The sequence below is a fragment of the Anguilla anguilla genome, chromosome 15 (assembly GCF_013347855.1).
Source record: "Anguilla anguilla isolate fAngAng1 chromosome 15, fAngAng1.pri, whole genome shotgun sequence".
Classification (NCBI taxonomy): domain Eukaryota; kingdom Metazoa; phylum Chordata; class Actinopteri; order Anguilliformes; family Anguillidae; genus Anguilla; species Anguilla anguilla.
In genome coordinates, this window is record NC_049215.1 from 26,498,803 (window position 1) to 26,524,057 (window position 25,255).

The window sequence follows — 25,255 nt, forward strand, 5'->3', positions numbered from 1 at the left end:
TTCTTTTCCTTTCTGACGTGCGTTTCCGTGGGCTCCACGATCGCACGGCCGCTCCTCACAGTCTCACAGCGTCGCTGTCAACATCTGGTCCGTGTCACAGCATATCTCCTCACGGTGGCAGCACAATGGAGATATACAAGCATGCACAGATGCACATTTGCTCCCTCCACTCATTCATTCACTCACATACAAACTCAAATGCATACGTGTATCTGAGGTTCTCACCACACCGAAATGATAAAACTGTTAGTGCTGATAACTGCGGCTGAACCCTCGTCTGGAGGCAGTTTTGTACAAATGGTTGTAACCAAAAAAATAATAATAATAAAAAATAAAAATAAAAAAGAGATTAGAATCTGACCATGAGCTGCAGGGAGGCTCAGGTCCTGCTACGGTACAGAGGGGTAGTGCATGGCTGGACCCCAGTCTGGTATAGAATCAGGGCAGTGCAGTGCAGTGCAGTGCAGTGCAGTGCAATGACCATACAGACTGGCCCTCAGCTCTAGCATCACACAGGGAAGGTAGGGTTCCATTCAGCCCTTCAGCTGCAGGGCAGGGTCACCATTCACCAACCTGGTGTAGGAGGAACACAAATAGTTACCAGCCTGGTAGCGGAAGAGGAAAAAAAAAAACTGAAAGGCTTCCAGCTGTCATACATGATTTTGCATATTGTTGACATTTTGTTTCTGTGTGCACATCATTCTTTAATTTGTTATTATTATTATAATTATAATTATTATTATAAGTGCTTACAATTTTCATTTGAAATTCATGACCTTTATGCTTTATGTAATAAAAACATTTGGTCACAAAGAAAAGGATTTCACATGCAGTATTTTGGATTTTACAGGAATCCAAAGCCAAGCATAGAGATAACCTCATTAGAAATATCCTGCTATTTATCAGTGCTTTCCCCCTTGACCCAAAGGCTACAATGGCGAATGAAACCTTGGAATATCACATTGCCACACAGCACTGTAACTCCGTACATAATGTGTATACCATGTGTGTACAATTTTGTTAAATTGTTTGCATTCAGTCCTATTTTATGGAGTTAATTCTCTCCCACACACGTAATGTTTGCCTCATTGTTCAGCCTGCACAGGAGTAAATGTCAGCACTTCATGTTTTGTCTTATCTTACAAGACTGAAGAATGTCAACTCTGGAGCGAAGACAAAATGTCATTACCTTCCATTTGTTATGGTGTGCTGTTACTGTGATTTCTCACTTCAAAGCCAATATATCGACATATACCTAACTGGTTAGTGTTAATTTGTTGTGCAGATGGCAGGATTATTGGCACTATACATGTATTTAGCTGAAATTAAGTTTAAAAAAAGTATATATGTATATGCTATTCTACTCTACCATTGATATACTGACCACTTAACTGTTTTAGAAAATGTCGTTGGTAGGTCTCATGGGCAGTGCTGACCTGAAAGACAACTAACAAGAACTAAACATTCAAAACATTCAAGAAACCCAATCCATCTTCCAATGCAGGCTGAAAACCCACCTTTTTTCTGTTAAAATGTCCTTTTTGAGATAGCAATGCTACCATTTACATAACGGTAATGTAGCTCCTTCACTGTTTGTGCATTTGGCTAACGTTTGGCTCACCATTTGATTACAAACAGGCCTTCTCTGCCTTCTTGTTGACAACACAACTTTTGTATTCCTGAGACAAACGGTGGTGTTGTTCTCCACTTTTTTAAGTCGCCCTGGATAAAAGGGTCTGTTAAGTGATTGTTATGTAATGTAATGTAGCAGAAAGCAGCAGAAAAGCCATGGATAAAGACACACCGAACAGCAGTGAGGCAAGTAAGAGGTCACAGACATGTCGGGAAGAAGAAGAGCTTACTGAACTTTGAATGAGAGCATTCATTTGATCCACTTAGCTTAAACAGCAGAAAGCTGAAGCAACACAGGATTATACAGATTTTAACAGCTGGTTGGCTGGGTAAATGGTGGGTTATCTGAAAATCCAGGCACTATATTCTTCTAACATTGTTATATTATATTCTATATGATGACTTCGGAAAAACCACGAGAAGTCTTGCAAGAAAACAGTAAGTTTGGTAGTAGGGTGCAACATAAACTAGCTTAATCCTGAAGTGGTACAGTAGCACATACTATGAATCCTGACTTCAGAACTTGGGCATTGAGTTAGCTTCAGCTCAAATCCAACTCATACAGTGCGTTAGCATCGCCTACAGTGCCCTTGGTTGTTGTCTTTTCAAACTGTATTCCATGGCGTATTTAACCTCAGGGATTCAGTCTTTTTGCACTTCTGTACACTTCAGGCCGAATCCATAATGGGCTGCATGTCACTCAGCCAATCACGAGAAACAGACTTATTGAAGCCTGTACAAATAACACTGCTTCTATAGCTTGTAAACAAGAGTCTACACAGCTGCGGGAGGGAGAATATATTAAGAGTGAAACTCATTTCAATTAATTGTCAACAAAATCCTCCACAAATTAAGATATTGCTTTGTCTGTTAATTGAGCTGATGGGAATATTCACTGTGGTGTCTTTCACTGCACATTTCCGCACCTCTGTACTGATTCAAACATTAATTAGGCAAATAATACCGACTCAGACAGAGGCAAGTTTTGACATGTGCATGGCACTCTAATTACTTTTTACAGTGGAAACATTCAATACTGAAATCGCTAAATGAGTGATCTTATGGGTGGGTTTGCCTCTCTGTGAGATGAACTTTAGAGGGATACCCTTACCTGTACATACATACAGTAATATAGAGTCCCATTTAGCATGGAAATGATAGGAAAGCACAGTTTATCGTAACCAATAGAAACACCCGATGGATTACAATACACCAGTTTTGTCTTAGGCCCATTTCTTACCCATTTACTCATTTCGTGCCCACACTTCATACCCATTATGACAGGAACTTGCGCACTAAGGGGGAGAGAAAAGCCAAACAACAGGAACAGGAAACAGCATACCCAGATCTAAGCAAACAAACAACATTTATTTGCTGAATCCGTAGAGACTTCAGATGGAAGGACCGAGACTATCATCCAGAACTGGGAGCATGCGGAGTGAAATTCAAAGATAAAATACAGTTTTCACTGGCTTAGAACTGTGACATCAGAGATTGAGAGTTTGAAGCACAGGGGGGAGGGGTCTAGAGTAAAGCCAATGAAATGGTACCACATCTGACTCCTAACAGACATCACACATGCGCACACAACACACACACACACACACGCACACGCACGCACACGCACGCACACGCACGCACACGCACGCACACACATGCACCCACACACACGCACGAACACAGTCTGCACACAAACACACACACACACACACACATGCACGCACACACCCAAACACACAACCACGCAAACACACAAACGGTAAATGAGAAATATCAACCCAAATCAGCTCCCCAAATAACATGACCTCATTCGTGTGTGTGCATCTTGGAGGCTCTGACCTCCTCCGGTTCCATTTTGCCACCGTCTCCATCACAAGCATTACAGCCTGATAATGAGAACATTGTAAACAAATTGCATAAATGAATGCATTGCATTGAGCACTAACAGCAGGTATTCACACTTTACTATAACACACTGGAGGAGCCTCTGATCTCCTTTTAAGTAGCAAGTGATTGATACAGTCCAATAAAACGACCAAACAAAAGGTAGCAAAAACTACTGGAAAGCATAAAAAGCGCTGACTTTCCTCTTTAATTCAGTGCACTCTTTCTGTACAAATGAAGTTTAAAAACAATATAAAATACAACATTTAAAAAAACTGCACTGGCTGAACTGAGTACACACCACCACAATGTTTACACCAACTCTTGAGCCAGTACACAGCCTACAAACATAGCGTCCTCAAAACGTTATGGCAACACTGTAAGAACATTGAGTTGGCTGGGTGCATTCCTACAAAAAACACAATTCAGAGCAATTCTGTACAGCTGGGCCAACTGGTTTTCTGAGACAGCAAACATCAGTGCCATTTTCCCCATTCCCTTATGTTGTAATTATGAACCTAATTAGGTAGAATTAGGTAATTAGGGAATTAGAATTACCCTTATCACTACTGATAACAATTGAGATGACAACCGATCTTCACTTGACATCCGGTAAATAGAGAAAGCGGTTATGTTTCTCAAATTTTCAAACTGGGTTTAGGGCCAGCTAAAACTTACTGTAGACCTAACACTGTCGAGGAAATGGAAAATTCAGCATTGACGTTGAAAGCCGTTGTGAGAAAACAACTCATCATTACACCTTTTTGAGTCAAACATAAAACTACAAAACATCAAAAGTTTTCCTGTTTGTCATGCAATATACATGTTGACAGAAGAGGAAAGAGCAGAACATTGACCGACTTTCTCTAAGAGGTGCAAAGCTGACTTTGAACACATGTACCATAGAGTGCGGCTCGTATGGTCCTTCCCGTGGGCTCCACAATGTCTCAGACAAGAACTAGTCCCACTTTAGCTCTTCAAACTTCCGCAAGCTATTTCTCTATCATTTCACAGAGCTGCTCCGTTCTGTGACAATGGTAGCAATTAGTTTCACTGCTTCACATTGTTCAGTTATGATGATGTCCACACTGAAATTAGTTAATCTAGGAAATTTACAATTTCTAACTAGTTGTTACAGTACATTTCAATAAATAGCATCAAGTTGATACATTTTGTCACATAGCTTTCACGGCAAACAGATCTGCAGTGCTTTCACCATAGATATAAAATGACTAGATTGGATGTAATTTCTATGCCTTACAGGGCTACCCTGAATGAACTCACACAGGTGGATTAGCTGCAGGCCCTTCCAGAACAACAGCAGTTTCTCTTACAAATTCAGAGCCACAGAAGAAACAGGAAATATGATTTTAAATCCACCCATCCAACATGGCTGCCTGGTTTAGGCATATATTGCTTTTAGTAAAGGGCATACTGTTTTTAGCCATTATATTTATCAGAGATTTTAAAGTCTTAATAAAGGGTTAAAATTAAATGAATGTGGGCTGACAGCATAGTTGAATTTTTTAAAAATTAAATGGCTATAATAATATCATGTATAAAGTTTGGCTAAAATTTAGCCTCAATATATAAATGAACAAACTGTGATGCAATGCGTATTGTACAATCAATCTCCTGTGACCAATACGAGTTAGATTTATCTGCACCAGTGTTTGACATAGATTTCAATCAGAGGCATTTTAATGATCTTGAGAAATACATGTTATTGTTTTTAAAACGCATTAAAAATGGCTAATAAAATACATAAAATACGTAAAAGAAATGATGTCTCATGTTATATGTCATAGGCCTGCAACCCAAGCCCTGGAGAGCCTCAGTGCCTAACTGATCAATCAGAGCTGTTGATTGTACTGTCACCTCACCTGGTTTCTTACATCGGTATTGATTGCTGATTTTAAGGTGAAAAAAAAACAACAACAAAAAACAATTAAATCTGTGGCCCTCCAGGGCAAGGGCTGGAGAACCCAGTGTGTGTAAGTGGTCCCTCTAATTTTGCTGAGGTTCAATGTCTCATTGCTTAAACTGTGCTTTTTTCCAATTGAGCTTTTAAAAAGGGACCATTACATATTGAAGCTCAATCAAAGATTTTTTGCTCAATTATATTTCTTTTTTTTTTTTTTGCTGAAACATAGGCTTAATAATGTGTCCGCAGCAAATAATGTGTTTGGAATATCCAGACTCAGCTCTCGGTGAATATGAACTGTCCAAATATTTTCACAGAAAGCAAAAAAACAAAACAAAACAAAAAAAATCTGATCATCATAAGAAATATCGGAACCATATGATCAGGCAAACATTGAATTTGTCCTCAGAACTTTTCCATGTTTTCACCACTATTTGTAATACATTGAAACAACCTAGTATTTATACATCTGTGGCTCACTACTGTTGGTCTGTGGACAGTTACTGATGGCATTTCTTTATTGTTACCAGACAGCGCATGCGACTATTTGCCTTGATATAGTGGAAAGAGGCTAGCTAAACTAAGTTGTCGCATATTTGCTATATTGTACGCTGGCAGTTCAAATTACAAAAAAAAAAAAACCTTTTTATTTTATTCAGAGCATATAATTAACATATGTAATAAACACAAAATAAAGTGTAAATGCCTGCACTTGTCACTGAACGTATGTATTTTACTTCCTACTCATACTTAGTCTGTCAAAGCTGGCTGCATCTTTATTTAGCAATGATGTGAAGTTGGCACATCATGGCAGTTGTGTTGAAGTGTAATGGGTACTGAGCCTATTTTCCATTTGCATGGCAGGATCCATGTCCTGGTGCTTATGGGCAAAAGGCGCTTGTTTTATCATGTTTTATGCCCTTTCTCAGGTTTGTATACACGCCTTCAGTGAAAATATTTGTGTGGTTGTATGTTGTAAGATGCAATTGTCTTAAATGTTCCAATGCTGAAGGACATCACTGGTCAAGAAATGCGACTTTAAGAGAGTACAAAATGGCAATACAGAAAATCAGGCCAACAAAGACAATAGCAGGCATTCTCCTGCTTTTTTTTCTGCTATCTCGTTCAAAGGTATATTCATTTGCACTTTTATGTAATTGTGAGTTTTTGAGGGGTCCTACCAGCAGAACTGCATAACGGCCCTCGACTGTATGCGCATACATTTTTCATGTTTCAGTGGCTGCGGCAGGCCATTACACCTGTCCCCAGTCAATAGGCTTTTCTCTTTCTCTGGATCGCTTTCAGCATTTGCAGACAAATAAAAGAATACGTTCTTGGCACTGAAATATCCATCATGTAGGCATTTGGATTCACTCTATGAAACTCAGAGCAAAGCGCTCTCTCTCTCTCTCTCTTTCTCTCTCTCTCTCTCTCTCTCTCTGTATCAAAGAGTTCAGACAGACGGAGAGATTCAGCATTCAGCCATGGTACAGACGCGTCTGAAACAGTCTCCCACACCTGTGGCGCTATTTAGCCAGTGTGCTCCATCACCCATGCAAACAGGATAACGTTTTAACAGGCGACGGTGCCACAGATTTACAGAAGCAGAGGTGAAAGCACAGCCTCCACCCTACTGCACAATCCCAGTCCCAGATATTTTTCAGACATGTCCGCCCCTGGAATCCGTGGAAAAAGGAGGCAAATCCGTTCTGACGGTTCAGAGCCGCGCCTGTTCCCTCCAACCACCACGCAGCCCCTCCCCGCTTCTCCTCCCGTCTTCAGAGGGAACGGGGATCAAAAAGAAACACAAATACTCTCGCTTAGACCTACTGGAAGCCTTTGAAGTCGCACACACTCAAGAGATAATGAACTGGTAGACACATATACAACATCGCTTTGTTTTTTCAAAGTTCACCGTGTGCACACGGCATCCTGTTGTTCGGAAGCCTGACTGCATTCAGCCCGTATTTCGATGTTAAGTCAGGTCAATGCAGACTTCCTGAATGCGCTCGGCCTCAGGACCCCGAAAGCTGGCTGATGTGAGTACTAGCTTGGCCAAAGTGTTTTTGCGGATCTTTGGCACCGATGACTGGCTAGGGTTCCACCCCATACGCTGGTCGGTTTCACAAGTCCAATCATCGCACACAGTATTTTCATCCAGATTCTTCTTTAATTTCCGATGATATTCACCCTCTTTGTATCCGTGTTCCAGTAAACAAATATAGCATCGCTTTCCGGGGGGAGAGGGGAGTTTACTGTAGTTATGATAAAGAGAAAAACAGGCCTATCCAGAAAGAGGCTCTGATGTAGCGTTAAACCTTGATGGACACCTAACCGCAGTCGTACAATCAGAGAGAGTAGAATCGATACTTCATTTTGGCAAAAGTGACATTTTTTATAATCCCATGGAGGTGTTCTGAAGAAGGGCAGAGGTGACAGCACTGCCTGGCGCCTCGGGGGGGAGGGGGGGGGGAAGGGGGTTTGGAGGCTGTGGGGGGGGGGAGGGGGGAGGGACTTCACACAGCAAAACATGATAGAAAGAGAAAAAGTGAATCTGCCGAAGATGACCCTTCCAATTATTAGTGAAAGGGCCGGGAGGCCCTCAGAAATACACTGCAGGAAAGATGTGTGGACGGTTTGGACAGCTTTGACACAGTGGTGACAGGCTCGGGGCTCAGAGAAGCCCACGGATCTTCTAGGTGTTTTCCTCCTGTACCAGGGGGGGGTGGGTAGGGTGGGGTGGGGGGGGCTTACTCTACACTACCGGGGTGCAGGCTGAGGGCAGGGGGTTCCAGGCAGGTGGGGGAGTAGTTGATGTGCGGCTCTTTGATCCACAGCAAGGGGGCGCCATTCTTGCCCTCCTGGTTCTTGCTGGAGCTGCGGGCCTTGTAGCGCACCAGCAGCAACGCAATGAGCAGGATGCCAAAGATGGGGAAGGGGTAGAAGAAGACAAAGTAGAAGAGGGAGTCGTTGGAGCAGACGATCGACTGGAGAGAGGACACTATAAATACAGGACAAAGGAGAGAGAGAGACAGAAAGAGAGAGAGAAAGAAAAATAGAGAGAAAGAGAATGAGAAAGAAAGAGAGCAAGGGAGAGAAAGGGGGGGGGGAATGAGATCAAACTGCAATTTATACAGAAATACAATGAGACACTAGCAATCCCTTGTATGACTGTGTATGTAGTATACCAGTTTTATGAAATTGTGTTTGGACCTACCCTGCTCCAGCACATTGATGATGGTGACCCCAGAGTTGTTGGTGGCGAGGCGGTACCAGGCATTTCGAGGGTTAAGCAGCCACTCCTCCACATGGCAGAAGTACTTGCCAGCGTCGCTGGGCCGTGCTCTCTGAATGGTGAGGCTGTAGAGGTCAGAGGTCGTCCGTTCAAACTGCAGGCGGGAGTCTGGCCCAGCGCCCTCGGCAGGGCTGCAGTTCCCGTTCCCGAACACAGCGTCGTGCCCGATGGAGAAGATGCACTCGAGCTCCCCCTCGCCGTCCTCTTCCTCCTCTTCGTCTCCCGCCCGGACCACGTACCAGGACACGGAGAAGCGGGAGTCCTTGGCGGACTGGGAGGTGACGCTGCAGCCGAGCCGGATCGACGCGGCCTCGTTCGCCGTCACGTTGGACTCGGCCTCCTCCACCCGCAGCCGGATCTCTGAGGGGCACGAGAGAAGCAGCGCTCACACCTCCTGCACCAGCACCCTGCAGACTGCCACTGAGTGTAGAGCTCTGTCACTGAGCTCTGCCAATGAGCTCTGCCACTGAGCTCTGCCACTGAGCTCTGCCAATGAGCTCTGCCACTGAGCTCTGCCAATGACCTCTACCCCTGAGTGTAGAGTTCTACCCCTGAGCTCTGCCACTGAGCTCTTCTCCTGAGTGTAGAGTTCTGCCACTGAGCTCTGCCCCTGAGCTCTGTCCCTGAGTGTAGGGTTCTGCCACTGAGCTCTGCCCCTGAGCTCTGTCCCTGAGCGTAGAGTTCTGCCACTGAGTTCTGCCACTGAGTTCTGCCACTGAGATCTGCCCCTGAGCTCTGTCCCTGAGCTCTGCCCCTGAGCTCTGTCCCTGAGCTCTGCCCCTGAGCTCTGTCCCTGAGCTCTGCCCCTGTCCTTTCATCTACCTGGTGTCGGACTAATCACAGACACAGGCCCTTACGGTTTCTTGAGCAAACAGGGTGTCTTCTTCACTTCAGGGCACAAATAAACAATGCGGCACAAATTGTTCTGTGATCTGGCTTTGGTCTATTATTTATTAATGTTTTTTTTGTTCTTTGGGTCGCCTTTCAATTTAAATGAAAGACCAAATTCCAAAGTGTGGACAGTAGTTTGCAGCAAGCATGCTGCATAGCGGCCACGGTATTTGTCCGTGTCAATTAATTCTTCATCGCTGAAGATACTGGGGGAACCGGAGTCACGGACACATAACGAGATAAAAAAATAAACAGAGCCTCATTCTGCAGCTGCCCCTCCCCTGACCTTCATGTTTAAAATCGGGCAGATACCAGACACCCATGGGCCTCACGCTGCATGCTAACGACGCGGGTGACACATCGCGCAGCAGACGCCAGAGAAAAGGTCACCTTGTTCTTTTAGTTTAAAAAAAAAACAAAAAACGCAGAGTCGCTTTTGTGCGACTAAAACACGAGGGTAAAGCTGGATGTTTTTTGGCGGAAGCTAAGACAGGGCGGACGACGAAACAAGGCGGCGGCTTCGTCCGGACGAGGGCAGGGTCGGGCGCGGCAGATGGGGTCTGATTGGTCACCTGAGCTCCATGAGCCGCAGATGGGAGGCTTACGAGGTCATCAGAGCAGGGCTGATCGAAGTGCTCCCTCAGGCAGGGGGAAAGGCCTCATGCATGGCTGGTCAGGGGGACTGGTGTGGATTGGGACACCGTGTGGAGAGGGAGCAGCTGCTGTACTGTACACCGGACGACCGGCGACAGATACATGATTGGACTACCATCAAATGGTCTCCACTGCGAGACAGTCCTAATGATGATGAGAACTGTGTTGGCAAAGATCCTTGGAAGAGTTTTCTGTCTAGCTCCCAGGATTGAATAAAAGGGTCAGACCGGTTGACAATACTTAATGAATGGAGCCTTTTCATGGATCCAATAACACTAATATTTGTGGCAGAACCCTATAAATGAGCAAGAGCAGCCATCTTTGCGGGAAGCCAGTCTACAGTATAAAATGCATTGCATGCGCTGTGCAGTTTCCCTTGCAAAAGTTCATGCAGTGTACGCCATGCTGAACCTTCACAGAAAACTCCACCTGCCAAGCTGTCACATCCACTACCCCGCAGAGCTTTAGAACTGAAGTACAGAAATGGCGGCAGCGGCACAGCAGGTGCCACGTCTTCCGTATGTAAGCCTCCGGTGTGTCTCAATGAATGCAGTCTATTGAGTGCAAGCTCCGACGGGAGAAATCTGCCTCCAGCCCACGCGGCAACAGCCCCCGCGAGCCAGCAAAGTTTGTAATCCAGCGGTGGAGAACAAAAAAAGCGAAAGTGCATCGTGTAATTAAAAAAAACGCGCTCGGTCATAACAGCGTACCCCCGCGGCTTACCCACTCCACCTGTGCTATTAACAGATGTGAACGCGAGCGCTACCCTGACAACACCTCAGGCTACCCCGCATTCCCCCGGAGGGCTAATTTATATTCGCTTGGAGAGCTGCTGTAAATGTCAATGGAGGGATATGGAACAAACCTATGGAATGCTAGGGCTGCACGATATGTCGATACATATGTATAGAACTAATGGGCCTAGCCCAAACCATGAAAAAAAGCCCCAGAACAAGGGGTGTCCACATACTTTTGGTCATATAGTGTGTATATATATATATATATATCATAGTTTTTTAAAGTGTAATATCCTCTGCCATGGGGTTTATAGGCAATCTTTCATCTTTTTTTTTGCTTTAATCATACCTCGAGTGGTAGTAAACAATGAAATGTCAGAGGCCACGTGAAGTGCTTCCAGCAGAAAAAACAAAACAAAACAAAACAAAACAAAACAAAAAAAACCATCACCGACCATATATCAGGAGGGCCTTGCAGCTTCCATATGACTGAAAAACAAACCACATGATCATAGATGCTGTGCGACCATGATTTTCAACACCAAATACCAAATAGTTATCAGTGATGTTTTTTTTTCCAGAAGCATTCCACATGTCCTCTGATGTTTGGTTGTTCACTACCACATTTAAGATTATAAGAGGTACGATTAATGAGAAAAAAAAGACGGAAGACTGCCTATATTCCCCATGGCGGTGGTCCTTCTCAGCACACTTAAAAAAATTGCGAATAGAAATGAAGTGCAACCCTAACTAATGTGCGGGCAGGGCCAACATGGCCGACATGGCCTTACCTGGCTGCTTCACCACCACCTGGGTGAATCCGGACGAGTCCTCAGACAGCTGGTACCAGGCGCCGTCGGGGTCCAGCAGCCACTCCTCCACCAGGCAGTAGTAGACGCCGCTGTCGCTGGTCTCGGCCCGGTGCAGTGTCAGGCCGTAGAGGCGGGGCGAGAGCCGCTCGGACTGCACCCGGCTCTTCAGGCGCTCCTCCTCGGCGTACGCCCCGTACTCGAAGGCCGAGTTGTGGTTGATCTTCAGGAGGAGCTCGGGGGCGTCGTCGGGCTCCTCGTTCTTCCGGGCGTACCACAGGACCGTGTGCTGGGAGTCCGGGCTGGTCTGGGACGCGACGGAGCAGTTGACCCGCACGCGGCTGTCCTCCACGAACCACAGGCTCTGGTTGGCCTTGTGGACCCGCAGCTTGCTCGCTGGAGGAGGAGGAGAGAGAGGGAGGAAATGAGGAGGAAAGAAAAAGCGTGAGAACTTGGCCCATTATCCCCACTGAGGCCGGGGCTGGAAGTTGGCTGCATCCGAAAGAGAGTAAGATGAACCATCACCACCTCCATTCACGGTCCTATAGAGATTTGTAATCCAATTACCACAGCCTTACATGACCCCAACTTAAAAGAAAGCCCAAACTTCTCCTTAACATCATATGTCACAACACAACAGTACAGCCTCACCCTAACTTAACAGCCTCATCTGCCCTTGGCACATACAGTAACAGCTGCATAACACCGCACAAACAAGCACAAACAAACTGTCCATACATTAGCTCTCTAGGTCTCGAGTTTCCAAGAACCAGACATTCGTGAGCAACAGCGGAAACTATGTTATTTATTTATACATTTTTTTTAGTCATGGTTTAATGGCTCCATGCTAAAAATCCAATTTTACAGTAACTCTGAGGTTGGGCCCAGTAATCCCCACAGGATTCTGGGGTTAGTTCCAGTGGCTGCTCCTGGTCCAACTCATTCATAAGAGGAGCTCAGAGAAGAGGAACAGATGAAAGGGGAGGTGCAGAGGGAGGGGGGGGGCACAATGGGGAGGGGGGGGAGAGGAAAAATCACAGAAATATGGTTCCAAATTGTATGGTCACAATTGTTTTAATATCACAGATTAAAAAATACACGTGTGCTTCTTAAAGCATTCATATAAAGAAATGAACATTACACTGAGTATTAAATAAAATTCCTTTCGCCTCTTTTTATGATAGCCAGCTTTATTTAAGGGCAGCTCTGTCAGCTCTAGGCCCTCTGACTATTGAATTTTGCTAGCATTGCTAAGTGCATACACATTGGCTGTATGAATATTGGCCACAACCAATAACAGAGGAAGTGCTTGGCTCAATTCAGAGATGCATTTTCACGGCTAAGAGGCATTTCAAGCTTCTTTTTCATAACACAATGGAATTCTGAGTGAGTTCTGAAATTAGTCATCATCGCCTCGCCACGCTCTAGAGTTCTCCCAGAACCGTGAAAACCATTCTGTGAAGAATTACTTCAGAACCTTCCGGAGTGAAACTGCCAATGGAGCGGACTGGCAAGCAGCAAAGCCGCTTTTGGTTTTTTAAAAATAAAAATAAAAATTCTCAGAGCATTCAGGTCTGTCAGTGTTAATTCAAATAGCTTAAAGCCTGTTGCAGCATAAATATATTTTTTTAACTTCTTATCGGATTCTGGAAAAGGACACTTTCTTGTGTTGTTTATTTCATGTCACCAAAACACAAAAAAGTAACATCTGACCAATGAAGGACTGCTTCATCACGCTTCGGCTGTACAGTACATACAACATTAGATTACATACGCAGAGAATATACAGTGGTACAGAATGCATATACGAAGGCCTGTTCAGTGATACTGCTGAGCCAGAGGCTACACATCAAGCATCTTCACCAGCAATTCCTTCTCTGGCTACTCACTCAGTTGCAATGCTGCTTTTAACCATGTTAAGGTGCAACATCACAAATATTTCATTACAATGTTCTTAACTGAACATTCTAATACTCAGGTAACAATTACCGCTGTTAACTGAAAGCAGTGCAGTTCCAGAACACTGACTTCTGTTCTAGAAAACCAAAATTGGAACAAAAAAAACAAAAAAAAAAACAAAACACATTCTCTTCAAAGGGTTAAAATCATGTGAGAAGCCAACCAATGCAAAAGCAACAAACGGAAGAATTAAATTATTTTCCACCTCAATTCCTCGCTAAGGGAAGTGTCTTGTCAGATTCAGTTCTTACAGTCTTCTGATGAGCTCCCTAGTGATGTGCCAATGTTAACACCACGGCAGAGTGGTGCAGAATGCTAATCCTCAGAGTGGATAGCTCCCCCATCACCGAGGACCTGCTTTCTGCTCTGCTCACTTATTATATTGCCTCCACGCTGACTGGAAAACAAATACCTCTGAATTCTCCTTGTGATTGCAAACCAGTCATCGTGTATAATCTCAGAGATTCTTCCTCACAGCCATCTTGGGTAACCTCTGAACTATGGTAGAAGTGCACGCCATGAAGCAGCAACAAACAGAGGATTCAGTTTGAACTTTCTACTGACAATTTCTCTGTTCCTGGTTTTGTTTGTGTTGCTTGATTAACAGACTGCAATTAAAAAGCTGAATAATGCACCCCAGTGTTCTGCAACTGCCTATCTCATAGTTGCATATGATACCAATGTTATTTTATGTACGCCACAGACTGTGGGTAAATTTACTTTTCATTTTCTGTGCCCACATCCAAAGTATATTGACACTGTAAACAACAGGCCAGACTCTGGTTTAAATGGCTGGCTGCTGGTTTTAAATGCATGGCTTTTGTGAGCAGAGCTGGTTCACCAGACTTCACTGCACTTCCTATTAAAAGCTTGTGTGATACCGCTACAGGGAAATTAACCTACAAGTTGATTACATTTTATTTGAAATACCTTTACAATAATTTATAAAATGTCAATCTGCCAAATAAAATTATTTGACCCCATTAAATTACTTTTTTGATTACTGTAATTTTAAAAGTAGAAAATAAGGTACAACATGGGATGCAAATGAAAGAAGGTGAATGATCTTGAGTGAGCACAGCTATTTGGCATGCTTGTTATTCCACTAACACAAACATAAACAGACTGAGAGCAATTACTGGCTGAATGTTTTGCTCTCAGCTTCTTCTATGTCAAGCTCACAATTTTCCACTGATACAGTGAGTACGTGCACTGAACTTCGTAGCAACTACACTCAGAATGTCAATACATTTTTAAAAACAAATCTCATGAAAGTATTTGGTTGGTCTAACTCTCCGCCAAGTAGGTATTTATGTTTTACATGGATTACTAATGAATGCATGACATGTACTGCAATGCCACTTCTGTATATTCAAAAAAGTCATATCCCAAATTTAAGTTTATGGAATTATCATCATTTTTTTCATCCTTCTGCACTCCATTATTAACCCTGACTTAACAGCACAGGCTGTACACTGTCTCACAGGTAGAAGCAGGACCCTGCTGCTGTAAATATAATCACAGACTTTCCTTGCTGAGCAAAGCCTGATTAGAAGATACAGTTAAACTTCGGTACCCATCGCAGTAAGCTACGGAATGTCAGGAAGTATTAAACAAGCAAGTAATTAAATGAAAAGAGGGCTTTTGTAAAATAAATGAATTAACGGGTGTGTACTGTAAAAGCTTGGTGTCTTCAGCGAGACACAGTGAGTTGGAAGAGAATTAGCAGCAGAAAAAGCAGAGACAGACATTGTGATTAGAGTGTGTGTGCAGTGAACTGGCTCGTTTGTGAGTCCCCTCTACTGAGTGTGTCCAATCTGTTTTCGGCTCGAGTTCATTTCTGCACACAACTGTAGTGGCAAGATAACGCTCTTTCAGTCGCTTTATTTATAAAAGACGCAATGAGCTCCACAGAAAATGGATTTTTTCCCCCCCTTTAAGAATGAACAAAAAATTAGGCGTGACCATATTTTCACGGATTTGCATGTTGTGAAAGCATTCCTTGAACACTAACTGGAACACTCTAGGAAATATTTAACCACAAAAGTCTGGTTTTGCCGTGTTTCAACAGGTATTGTATAGATTTGTGGAAAAGTGAAGAAGACTTCCAAAAACAATGGGCTCACTGTTGGTTTCTTCACTAATTCTCTCACCTGCAGTACTTGCTCTGTCAGGTGTTTGAACTCATTTGAGCCATTTAAGTTCTTTATCTCCGTACTTTACACAGGATCATATCTCCCCACCACACTCTAAAACCGAGCGTTCTGTTCCAGCACTGTGGTACCTGATCACATTCCTTAATGTGAAGGCAACGACACTGTGGCAATGTGGTCTCAAATAGCTTTTTTCTCTCTACTTGTGTAAACAGGTAAAAAAAATAAAATAATCCAGTTCAGAAAATCCAGTTCTTCTCATCATGAATATACATAAGAGACACATGAAAGTCATTCGTTTTTTTTCCTTTCTTTCTTTTTTTCCCTCAGAAGACGGTGGCAGTGTGTGTGGGAAGGCTTAGGGGGGCTGGGACATCAGCGCGTGTGGAGCTCCTCATTATCACAAGAGAAGGCTAAGGAGCCGCTGACAGGGCCTTATTAATCCTAGTCTCAGTTCAATAAACCCTAATGTAATGGCACCTCCATTACTGCCTCTCTACATGTCGTCAGGCTCGCCCATCAATGGCACCCTTCAAATACCAAACTCTGTTTAGAGACAGTTTCAAGAAAATATTCACACCACTTTGCAGACATTTCATCCACGCAAGCTCAAAGACACATTAAGCTAATCTCCCAGCTCAGACCTTTTAAATCTAGGCAGCTAACAGGCACATTAAAATATTCATAGAGCACACAGAAGCGCACACCTAACAGACATTTTTTTAAACTCCTTGCACAGCTAAGCGACTCTTTTAAACTATTCACAAAGCTCACGGACGCCTCTCACAAACACCTCAGACTCTTAAGTCAGCTGACAGCCTGTTAAAAGTACAGCGTTCACAAAGTTCTTAGGCACTTTCAATTATTCACACTGCTCACAGAAGTTAAACTAACATGGCATGGTCCTCCTTCCACTTGCACTAGAAACTGTGAGCCGCCACCTGATTGGCTGGCGTACAGTTTCTCGCAACCTTTTCCTTGATGAGGTAAGTCCTATCCAGGACGGCCTGTTGGGGAGTTTCTCTACAGACCCGGGCTCTCTGCAGATATATAATATAATGTTATATAAAAAACTGACATAATGGGAGCATACAGACAGTAATAATTATGCTAGTGCACCTGATGCATCTCTGATTCGTCTGTGTTGATGTATGACTCCCAGTCTCATTCAGTAATGTAATTAAGACTGATAATGATGTGGATCTGTTCCTCAGGCCTGTGTTTTCAAATTACCCCCCCCCCCCCCCCGCCCCCGCCCCCACTGGCATAACGGTCTGTCTGAAAAGTGACCCATCTATCCAGCCCGATGCACCTGCTGTAGACCTGGAAGTGTGGGCGGGCGATTTATGACACCAGAAGAGCAAGGGAGCATGGGAAACAACGTAAATAAAGGTTATCAAGGTAATGAGTTCACAGGGTGGAGAAGAGGAATGGAAGGATGTAGAAGAACATATTTATTGAACTATTGAACACAATGGAGAGATTCCCTCACCGGTGTGTTGAGTTGACCTTAAGGTCATGGCCAGAGGAAATTAATCACTCAACCCTACACCCTTAACTTTCATTTTTAAAATGACCCTAACCCTAACCACAACAGTTTTTTTTTCTTCAACTAAACAAATATAAATTTCAAGAGTGTAAAAAACTGTTACTACAAATCAGTGATTAGCAATTAGGCTGTGCAAGCAGAAGCTGGCAAGACAAACAAGGCTTCTACGCATTCCCTTTTCAGCAGGGTAAAAAGGGAGAAATACAATCCCTACTGCCTGCCTGCATGGACTGGCTGGCCCACCAACACCACTACCAGCAACAACTTAGCAACTTAGTTTCCCCAGGAGGACTCCCTTCCAAAATCTAACTAAACCACAACTGCTCAGCTTCAATCATTCAGTAGGAGCAAGGTGCATGGTGGCATGGCTGCTGGCAGGTGGGGGCTGTTTAGTGGGCAAGTGGAGGTCCAAAGCGTGAGGAGCCAAACAAACACAGATGGACAGCTCTGTTCTCATCCAGGGAAAACAGGGACCTTCCAATTGCCATGGCGACAATATCAATTACAGAGTGGGGGGGGGGGTAGTCAATGGCAGTCCTGTGGGGGAGGAGGAAGGGTTTTCTGGGTGCTCACAGGGGCGTGATAGATGTAAGAGCAGGGCTATCTGTCACTGACACGGCTGTTTACGGTGAAGACAAGTAAAGTGACTGGCTAGCGTCTGCCAGCACAGTATTAATGAGGTACTGCCTAGTTGCATTAAAGAAGTAGAGAGAGTTGCCACGGCATTTAGCAGATAATATTGATTTTTTTTTATAAGGTAGCAGAATTTAAGTTACTTCTCCAGTGTTGTGGCCAACTGCTCTACCGAAAGGCAGCAAAGCTAAAAATAAACTTTGGAAAAGTGGATATTCAGTAAAACATGCAGTTCAGTTCAATAACATTCTGTATGAGCGGCTGGTGGTAGAAATGCATACATATAGACAAACATCACTCAAACATACATACACAAACATCACTCAAACATAGACAAGCAGACATTACTCAAACATACATGAACAGACATCAGTCAAACATACATAAACAGACATCAGTCAAACATACATAAACAGACATTACTCAAACATAAAAAGACATGACTCACACATACATCAGGAAATGCAGACTACTTGGGCATCTGTGTATGTTCCTGAATTTGCATTGTCGCATAAGACATTAAATCATTGTGCCTAAAATGTGCAGGTTCCAAATGTTCCCAGGGTGGGTTGCATTACATGTGAAAGGGGTAAAGTGACAGCTCAGTGAAATGTTCTTAGCTGTCCTTTGATGAAAGGCACTACACAAATGAAAATCATTATTAAATTCTGCATGTATTGAATAAATTCTCAGATCCAATATTAACTTGTATATACAAAGGCAGGGCCACCAGATGTATTATCAAAGTCCCTTCCATCATGAATGAAACAGTACATACTAATCCAACCAAAGATTCTGATTAAAAGATTAACTTTCCGTTTCTATAGTTACAGTAAGCCTCGGCCTGATGGTGGAAACAGAAACACAACCTCTCCATTTATATGAAATAAATTCCAATCTCCTATGTGGTTTGTATGCTCAACAAGTCATTCTTGATTTTTTAGCCCAGAATATTTAAAGTCTAAGGCTAATCTCAAATTGGATAAACATTACATGATGCTGACACGATACTATATAATTGTTCAAAGAAATATCTTTTTTGGTATTTGAGCAGTTCCAGAAATTAAACGCAATATTGGACCCAGCACGAAAAGAAAAGAGACACTAATGAGTATTTGCAATGTGAAGTTCTCACTTCAACAAATAACATTCCTCAAACCTCCATTAATCTTGGGGTGCTGCTGGGCCTATTAAAGTGTGATCTAGCAGTTATTACTGTAGATATTAGATTGAGTCAGAGAGACAGAGAGTGGGGGGCACCTCCAGAGAGAACTGCAGGATACACTTATTGAATTTCAGCATGAAAAAAAAAAAAACCCACAATAATCAAGCAACAATATCTATAACTGCAAGGCACCCGTTACTGTTTTTGCAAGGATGGCTAATACAGGCTTGTAACAGAACAAGATAATTACACTGTTGCTTACATTTCCATCTAGGCTGAACGCTCGGAAATTAAAATTTCACCCCGAAGACAGTTCGGAAAAGTGTTTTAAAATTATACCATGAAGCAAATCCCCATGGAAGGTGATTTAAAAAAAAGAAAAAAACAACAACAATTGTTTGGTCATTACAATCGAGAGGCAAATGCATAATATAACCAAGATCTCAGTAACACTCACTTGCGCACTAAATGAAGTGAAGCCCATCTGGGTCTCAGATCCCACTGAAATAACAGGAGGGGGATTGAGGGTGAATATTTATACAGGAACACCTGTTGGTTAAAATGTCCATATTGACTCGCGTGTTCGATTTACCTAAAGACTCTTTCGCCTGTCATTTCTAACGATGCGCGCACGTGATTTTTTTGTGCGGTGTGATTCCAGTGTGTCCCACAATCACTGCCAGGCAGAAAACTGCCCCCCCCCACCCCACCCCAATCCCACCACCACCCCGCCCAGATGAGTGTAATTACATCAGGGTTCTTGACAAGCTTGTTAAGATGACCTCCCTCCTTATTGAGGAACATCCAGCTCATTACATACTCGGGTAATAAGGGGGAAGGCAGTGCAGATTTTTCACCAGCAGTCTACTGTTCAGTTTTCATGGATTTGACAGATCGTACAGACCTAAAATAAATACTTGCCTGCATATTACATTGTATTTTTGTTCCACAAATGTATGCTATTAGATTTTAAGCCTGTGAAAGAAAGAAATTGAAATTGAAAACAGATTTCCTTTCTCTGTCTGACAAAGTGACTGACATGCTGTATTTTGAGATGTATTTATTCGGGTCCTTTAATGCGTGTGGACGTGAAAGCATTAATCCCAAAAGGTGGTGTGAAAAACAGCACCTTTAGCTCCTTATGGGGGAAAAGCACTCAGGCAGCCCGCTGGGTAACTGGCATGGCCGACAGGCTGACAGAGCTTTTCGTGATCCACACTAAGAAAGGACATGTCCAGAACTGCAGCACAGAACTGAAGAAGACGGCAAATTGTGGCTATGCAGTTCCCCAGTATGTTTCTGAGTGGCACTTCTTTGAAAAATAAAAGCGTTATTTGCTGTAGTTCTGATTGTGGTCAAAGTCATCGATGGCCTTGAGCTTCCCTACACAAGTGACCAAGAGTAAAAATGAGCCTGGAGTAATTTCAAGTGTATAACTTACAGGCAAGTCCCTTTTTAAGGCTCCCTTGAATCGTTCAGCTCTTCTGTCACCTCAGGTTTGAGACCCAGGGAAACCATTGGATTTTGTTCCATCACCCTGAATCATTTACTGTCCCCAAAATATAAACACATACATACAGTAAACACACACCCACCCACACGTGCACACACATACATACATATACACACACACATAAACACACAAACACACACCCCCGCACACACATACCCACCACGCACACGTGCATGCATGCACACATGCACATACATACATTTCCAAGCCAGTACTTGTGATTGCAGTTCAACTTATTGCTTTTAAGATCCAGGGTAATTTTGCAAATTCTGAAAAATAATAGGCTAGGCTGCTTCAACAAAGAAAGATTTACCTGAGTGAAGATGAAAAGATGAAAGAATCCTCCTCCAAATGAGCTACATACAAATAATTATTACTGCTTTCAAATAAGAATAATAATCCGTGGCAATTTATTCTACATTTACACACAGCCACAGTACATACAACATTCCCTTCTGCACCTTAAACACACGGCAACCAAGAGAGTTCAGCATTCCCATAACTTGCAGCAGAGTGATGTTTACAAAGAGCATCGGTCAAATCACGTTCAGACTTCAAGCAGAGTGATGTTCACAAAGAGCATCGGTCAAATCACGTTCAGACTTCATTTGGTGACCGCATTTTAACAGGAACATAACGTTAGCCGCGCACCGGAGCATGGGAAATTCTGCACAAATCACCCAAGTCCTCCAGGAGAGTTGGCGCCAGGTGTCATATATTAATACTGACAGGAAATAAATTCCTCTGCTGCTTGCCTATACCTGGCAGATAGGGGCTGCCAGGCAGGGCTGGCTTTGCATGCTGGGATATCTCATTCAGTTTTCGTTGCCTGAGCAGCTTGGTGAGAAGTATCTCTCTTCTCTGGCCAGAGTTTCTCACAGACATTCTGCTGGCAGAACAGCCATGTCCAGGTTTAGAGATGCATTCCCATCCAATTGGCATTCACTCTTCCTTTCGAATATACTTCCTCCAAACTTCCAGAAAAAAAATAAAATAAAATAAATTATTGGACTGTATGTTGACACCTTGCACTAAGGCAAATTCCTTGTACGTCGTACTTGGAAAATAAATAATTCTGATTCTGATTCTGAAACAGAAGCAGCCTCAACAGGAACGACTTCTGCAAGGAAGTCTATTTAGCAACAGAATACACTGTTTTCAGCACCCCCACCACATATAAACACACATGAACACGCAAACACACTGCACACAAAGAAGTAAATGAATAAAAACATGCGCACACACACACACTCACATACACGTGTGCGCATGCACACGCACACACATTCATGCACTGCATGCAAACACACTCACACACACAAGCACATACACACGTGCACACACACACACACACACACACACGCTAAGATTTCAGTTTTTGTTCACAGGTGGATATTGATGTGCTCTGCTCCACTGACAAGCATCACCCTGTCTCAGCCAACTGGCACAGTCACCATCACAATGACTGGTAATTCCTAAAGTGCCATGAGATACATAAACCAGTTTAAACATATCCCCCATACGTGTGACCTTCTGGGATGTCCTCCAGGTTGAAGTCCTTGCTTTCGTTAGTCAAAGGCTTTATTATTCAAAGGGGTCACCCTGCCAGTCATTAACATTGCACCAGCGGCTCTTCCCGTCTGATAGAGACTATTCAGAAACACTGTCTCGGGGCCCGGTGTGGAACTCACTTCCCTCGCAAAAACACAAGTTAGCGTTACCACGGAGACCCCACTCGTGCTGTACCCGCTGACTGAAGGGAGGCCCTCGTCATGAATATGTAACGGCCAACTTTGGCACCACCATTTAATATGATTTAATAACATGGCAAAGGGCATGCAGGATGATTCCATACATAATTACCTTTATTTGAATTTCGATTTACGAGAGATAAATTTCCCACGCTGCGAAAATTTCCAGTTTAAAAATGAAAGATAAAGGGCAAAAGAGAAGCACGGGCAATTCATTCATTCATGTTTTCCACTGCAAGTTATGAATTATTAATACCTATTAATACATGGATCACTCAATGAATGTAAGTCTACTTATGAGAAAATAGGATGAAAAGCATTGTTTTAAAGGGATAGTTCACTTTCTGGGTGTTTAAAAAATATTACTTGCATTCTAGGGGGATTATATCCTTACAGCACCTAATGTCACAAAAACTGGCCATATTGTCATAGAGAAATGCAACATACATAACAGGTAACAGCATAATGATGACCGACTGTCATCTATTTTATGAGTGCAAGGCCAGGACAAAGTTCACAGAACAACAACCTTATTCCTTCTGAGGGCCTGTTATGATTGTCATGTTATTGTAAAAAGGAAATAATGATGTCACAGAAGTGGATAAACATGACGACGCTACCGCGTGTGTAGATTTATTGCCTCTGGAGAGGAACCAACGGCTCCTCAGACAGCGGCAGTGACACAGAACGCGTGCACGGAATGAGACAGAGCTACTCAGCTAACACGCGGTTAGTGGTGCTGCAACATTACGTAAGAGAGGATGTATCTCATCTTTTTCCTTTCGACGCCGACACAAGTCAAATAAAAACGAATCTAAATAATCTAAGAACATTCTCCCGTGAAAGCATTCTCTTTGGAGAACACTTGTGGATCACCTGAACCTTCAGGATGTGGCTAACGAACATGTATGATGGTGAATGCCTCCTCTCTGAAGCAGCCCCACACGTGAGCGTGTGTACTACAGAGTTTTGCCACCACATAAATCAAACAACCTGCCGGGGGCGCAATATTTAAATTTTCCTTTTTTTTATATTTATACAACCTAACACAATTGCTTAGAAAAATGCCTCGATTCAGTTTGTTGAATAGGTATTTTTTACATTTTTCTTTCACATTTGCATTTTAGTCGTTTAGCACACGTTCGTTTTACATGCGATCCATTTATACAGCTGGATATTTACTGAAGCAGTACTTTAAGCAAAGATACTTAAATGTACAAGAGCAGTGCCCCACTCGGGAATCAAACCTACAACCTTCGCAATCGCAAAGCCACTTCTTAATTATGCTACCCCGTCGCCCCAACCACATAACCGCGTACAGTACGCATCCCATAAGGATCCTACCACTGTATCCGGAGCATTATGCCGGTGTTGCAGGTAAAATGGCAAAGGATGATAACGCAGCCAGTGATTAAAGGTGGAGCTCAGGGGATTAAAACATCTTCAAGGAGAAGCCGTCTGTTTCCACACTTTTTTTTTTTTGCAGACATTTGTCAGAAACAGGAAAAACAGACAGACCTGGGCGTGCTGCTGGCCTCCTGCCTGTCGCCGCTCACTGGGACAGGCCTAAAGTGCACATCAGCGCGCTAAGCGAGCACTGAGCATGTGCGGGATGATTAGTTGATTCCAAAATTGATTCTGAAGGGATGTTTACAGCTCGCCGTTACCCTTGGAGGGACAAGGTTAAAGAACCACCAGAGCGAGATAGTACCGTCCTGGGCCGAATCTCAAAGTGTGTGTGTGTGTGTGTGTGTATGTTTGTGTGTGTCTGTAAATGTGTGTGTGTGTGCATATGCATGCATGCGTGAGTGTCTGTAAATGTGTGTGTGTGTGTATGTTTGCATGTACATGAGCTTACTGTATGCATGCAATTATGTGTGTGTATATACCACTGACAGTTCCTGCAGAATTATTATTTTGATGCTTGTCATGTCAGGCCTCTTTAAATAAGAGAAATGCCAGAATTGGTAAGAAGATTAAAGAGCACTGCTGGTAATCATCGAACTGCAGTTGTCCCAAATGCAGTTTATTACACAGATGGTTCATGTCATCACCAAACATCACAGCGCTGGAGACCAGCCATAAATCAAACCGGTGTGAAGATTGCTCCACTTGACTGCTTCCGAAGGCTTATCACGGCACACAGTACTTCTGATTTCATGCATATTCTGTGTATCACTGCTGTGCATCACGCTAAGGGACAACCGGGAGACTGTGTCCACAATTCAGCTTGTGCCAGTTACACACACACACACACACACACACACACACACAAGCACGCATGAGCGTAAGCGTGCTTACACGCACACACAAAAACAAACGTGAAGCCACACACACACAGAAATGTAAAGACACATAAAAAGGCACACACACTCTATCTCTCTCTCTCACACACCTACACACACACAAACAAACACAAAAACACACACTCACACACACAAAAACACAGGCAAAGATTTCTTAATAAAACGAAACAACTCATGACATATAAGAAAGCTATCACCACAGTATCGTTTATCCAGTCTTAATTGGGGTGGCTAATCACAGGCAATGAAATTCTAGTGACAAATGGTGTTTGACAAGAGCTCCCCAAAGACCTACAGCTTCAGATCCGTTAATGCTTCCTTATTTCATCTTGCCCTTAATAACACAGGACCGATGCATTTTAACTCGGAGTACAAGGAAGATGAAAGTTAAAAAAGGGTA

At 43.3% G+C, this 25,255-nt stretch overlaps 1 protein-coding gene across 1 annotated transcript in view; it reads right to left on the reverse strand.

The window, feature by feature from the left end:
* Positions 1–7,922: 7,922 nt before the first annotated feature.
* igsf3 (immunoglobulin superfamily, member 3) overlaps positions 7,923–25,255 on the reverse strand; it is a 115,614-nt gene continuing 98,281 nt past the window's right edge. The window contains exons 8-10 of the mRNA XM_035394465.1: positions 11,809–12,222; positions 8,658–9,095; positions 7,923–8,441 (exon numbers count right to left, since the gene is read on the reverse strand). Coding sequence (XP_035250356.1) covers positions 8,191–8,441; positions 8,658–9,095; positions 11,809–12,222 — 1,103 coding nt within the window. The 3' untranslated portion in view covers positions 7,923–8,190. The remainder of the gene's footprint in view (positions 8,442–8,657; positions 9,096–11,808; positions 12,223–25,255) is intronic.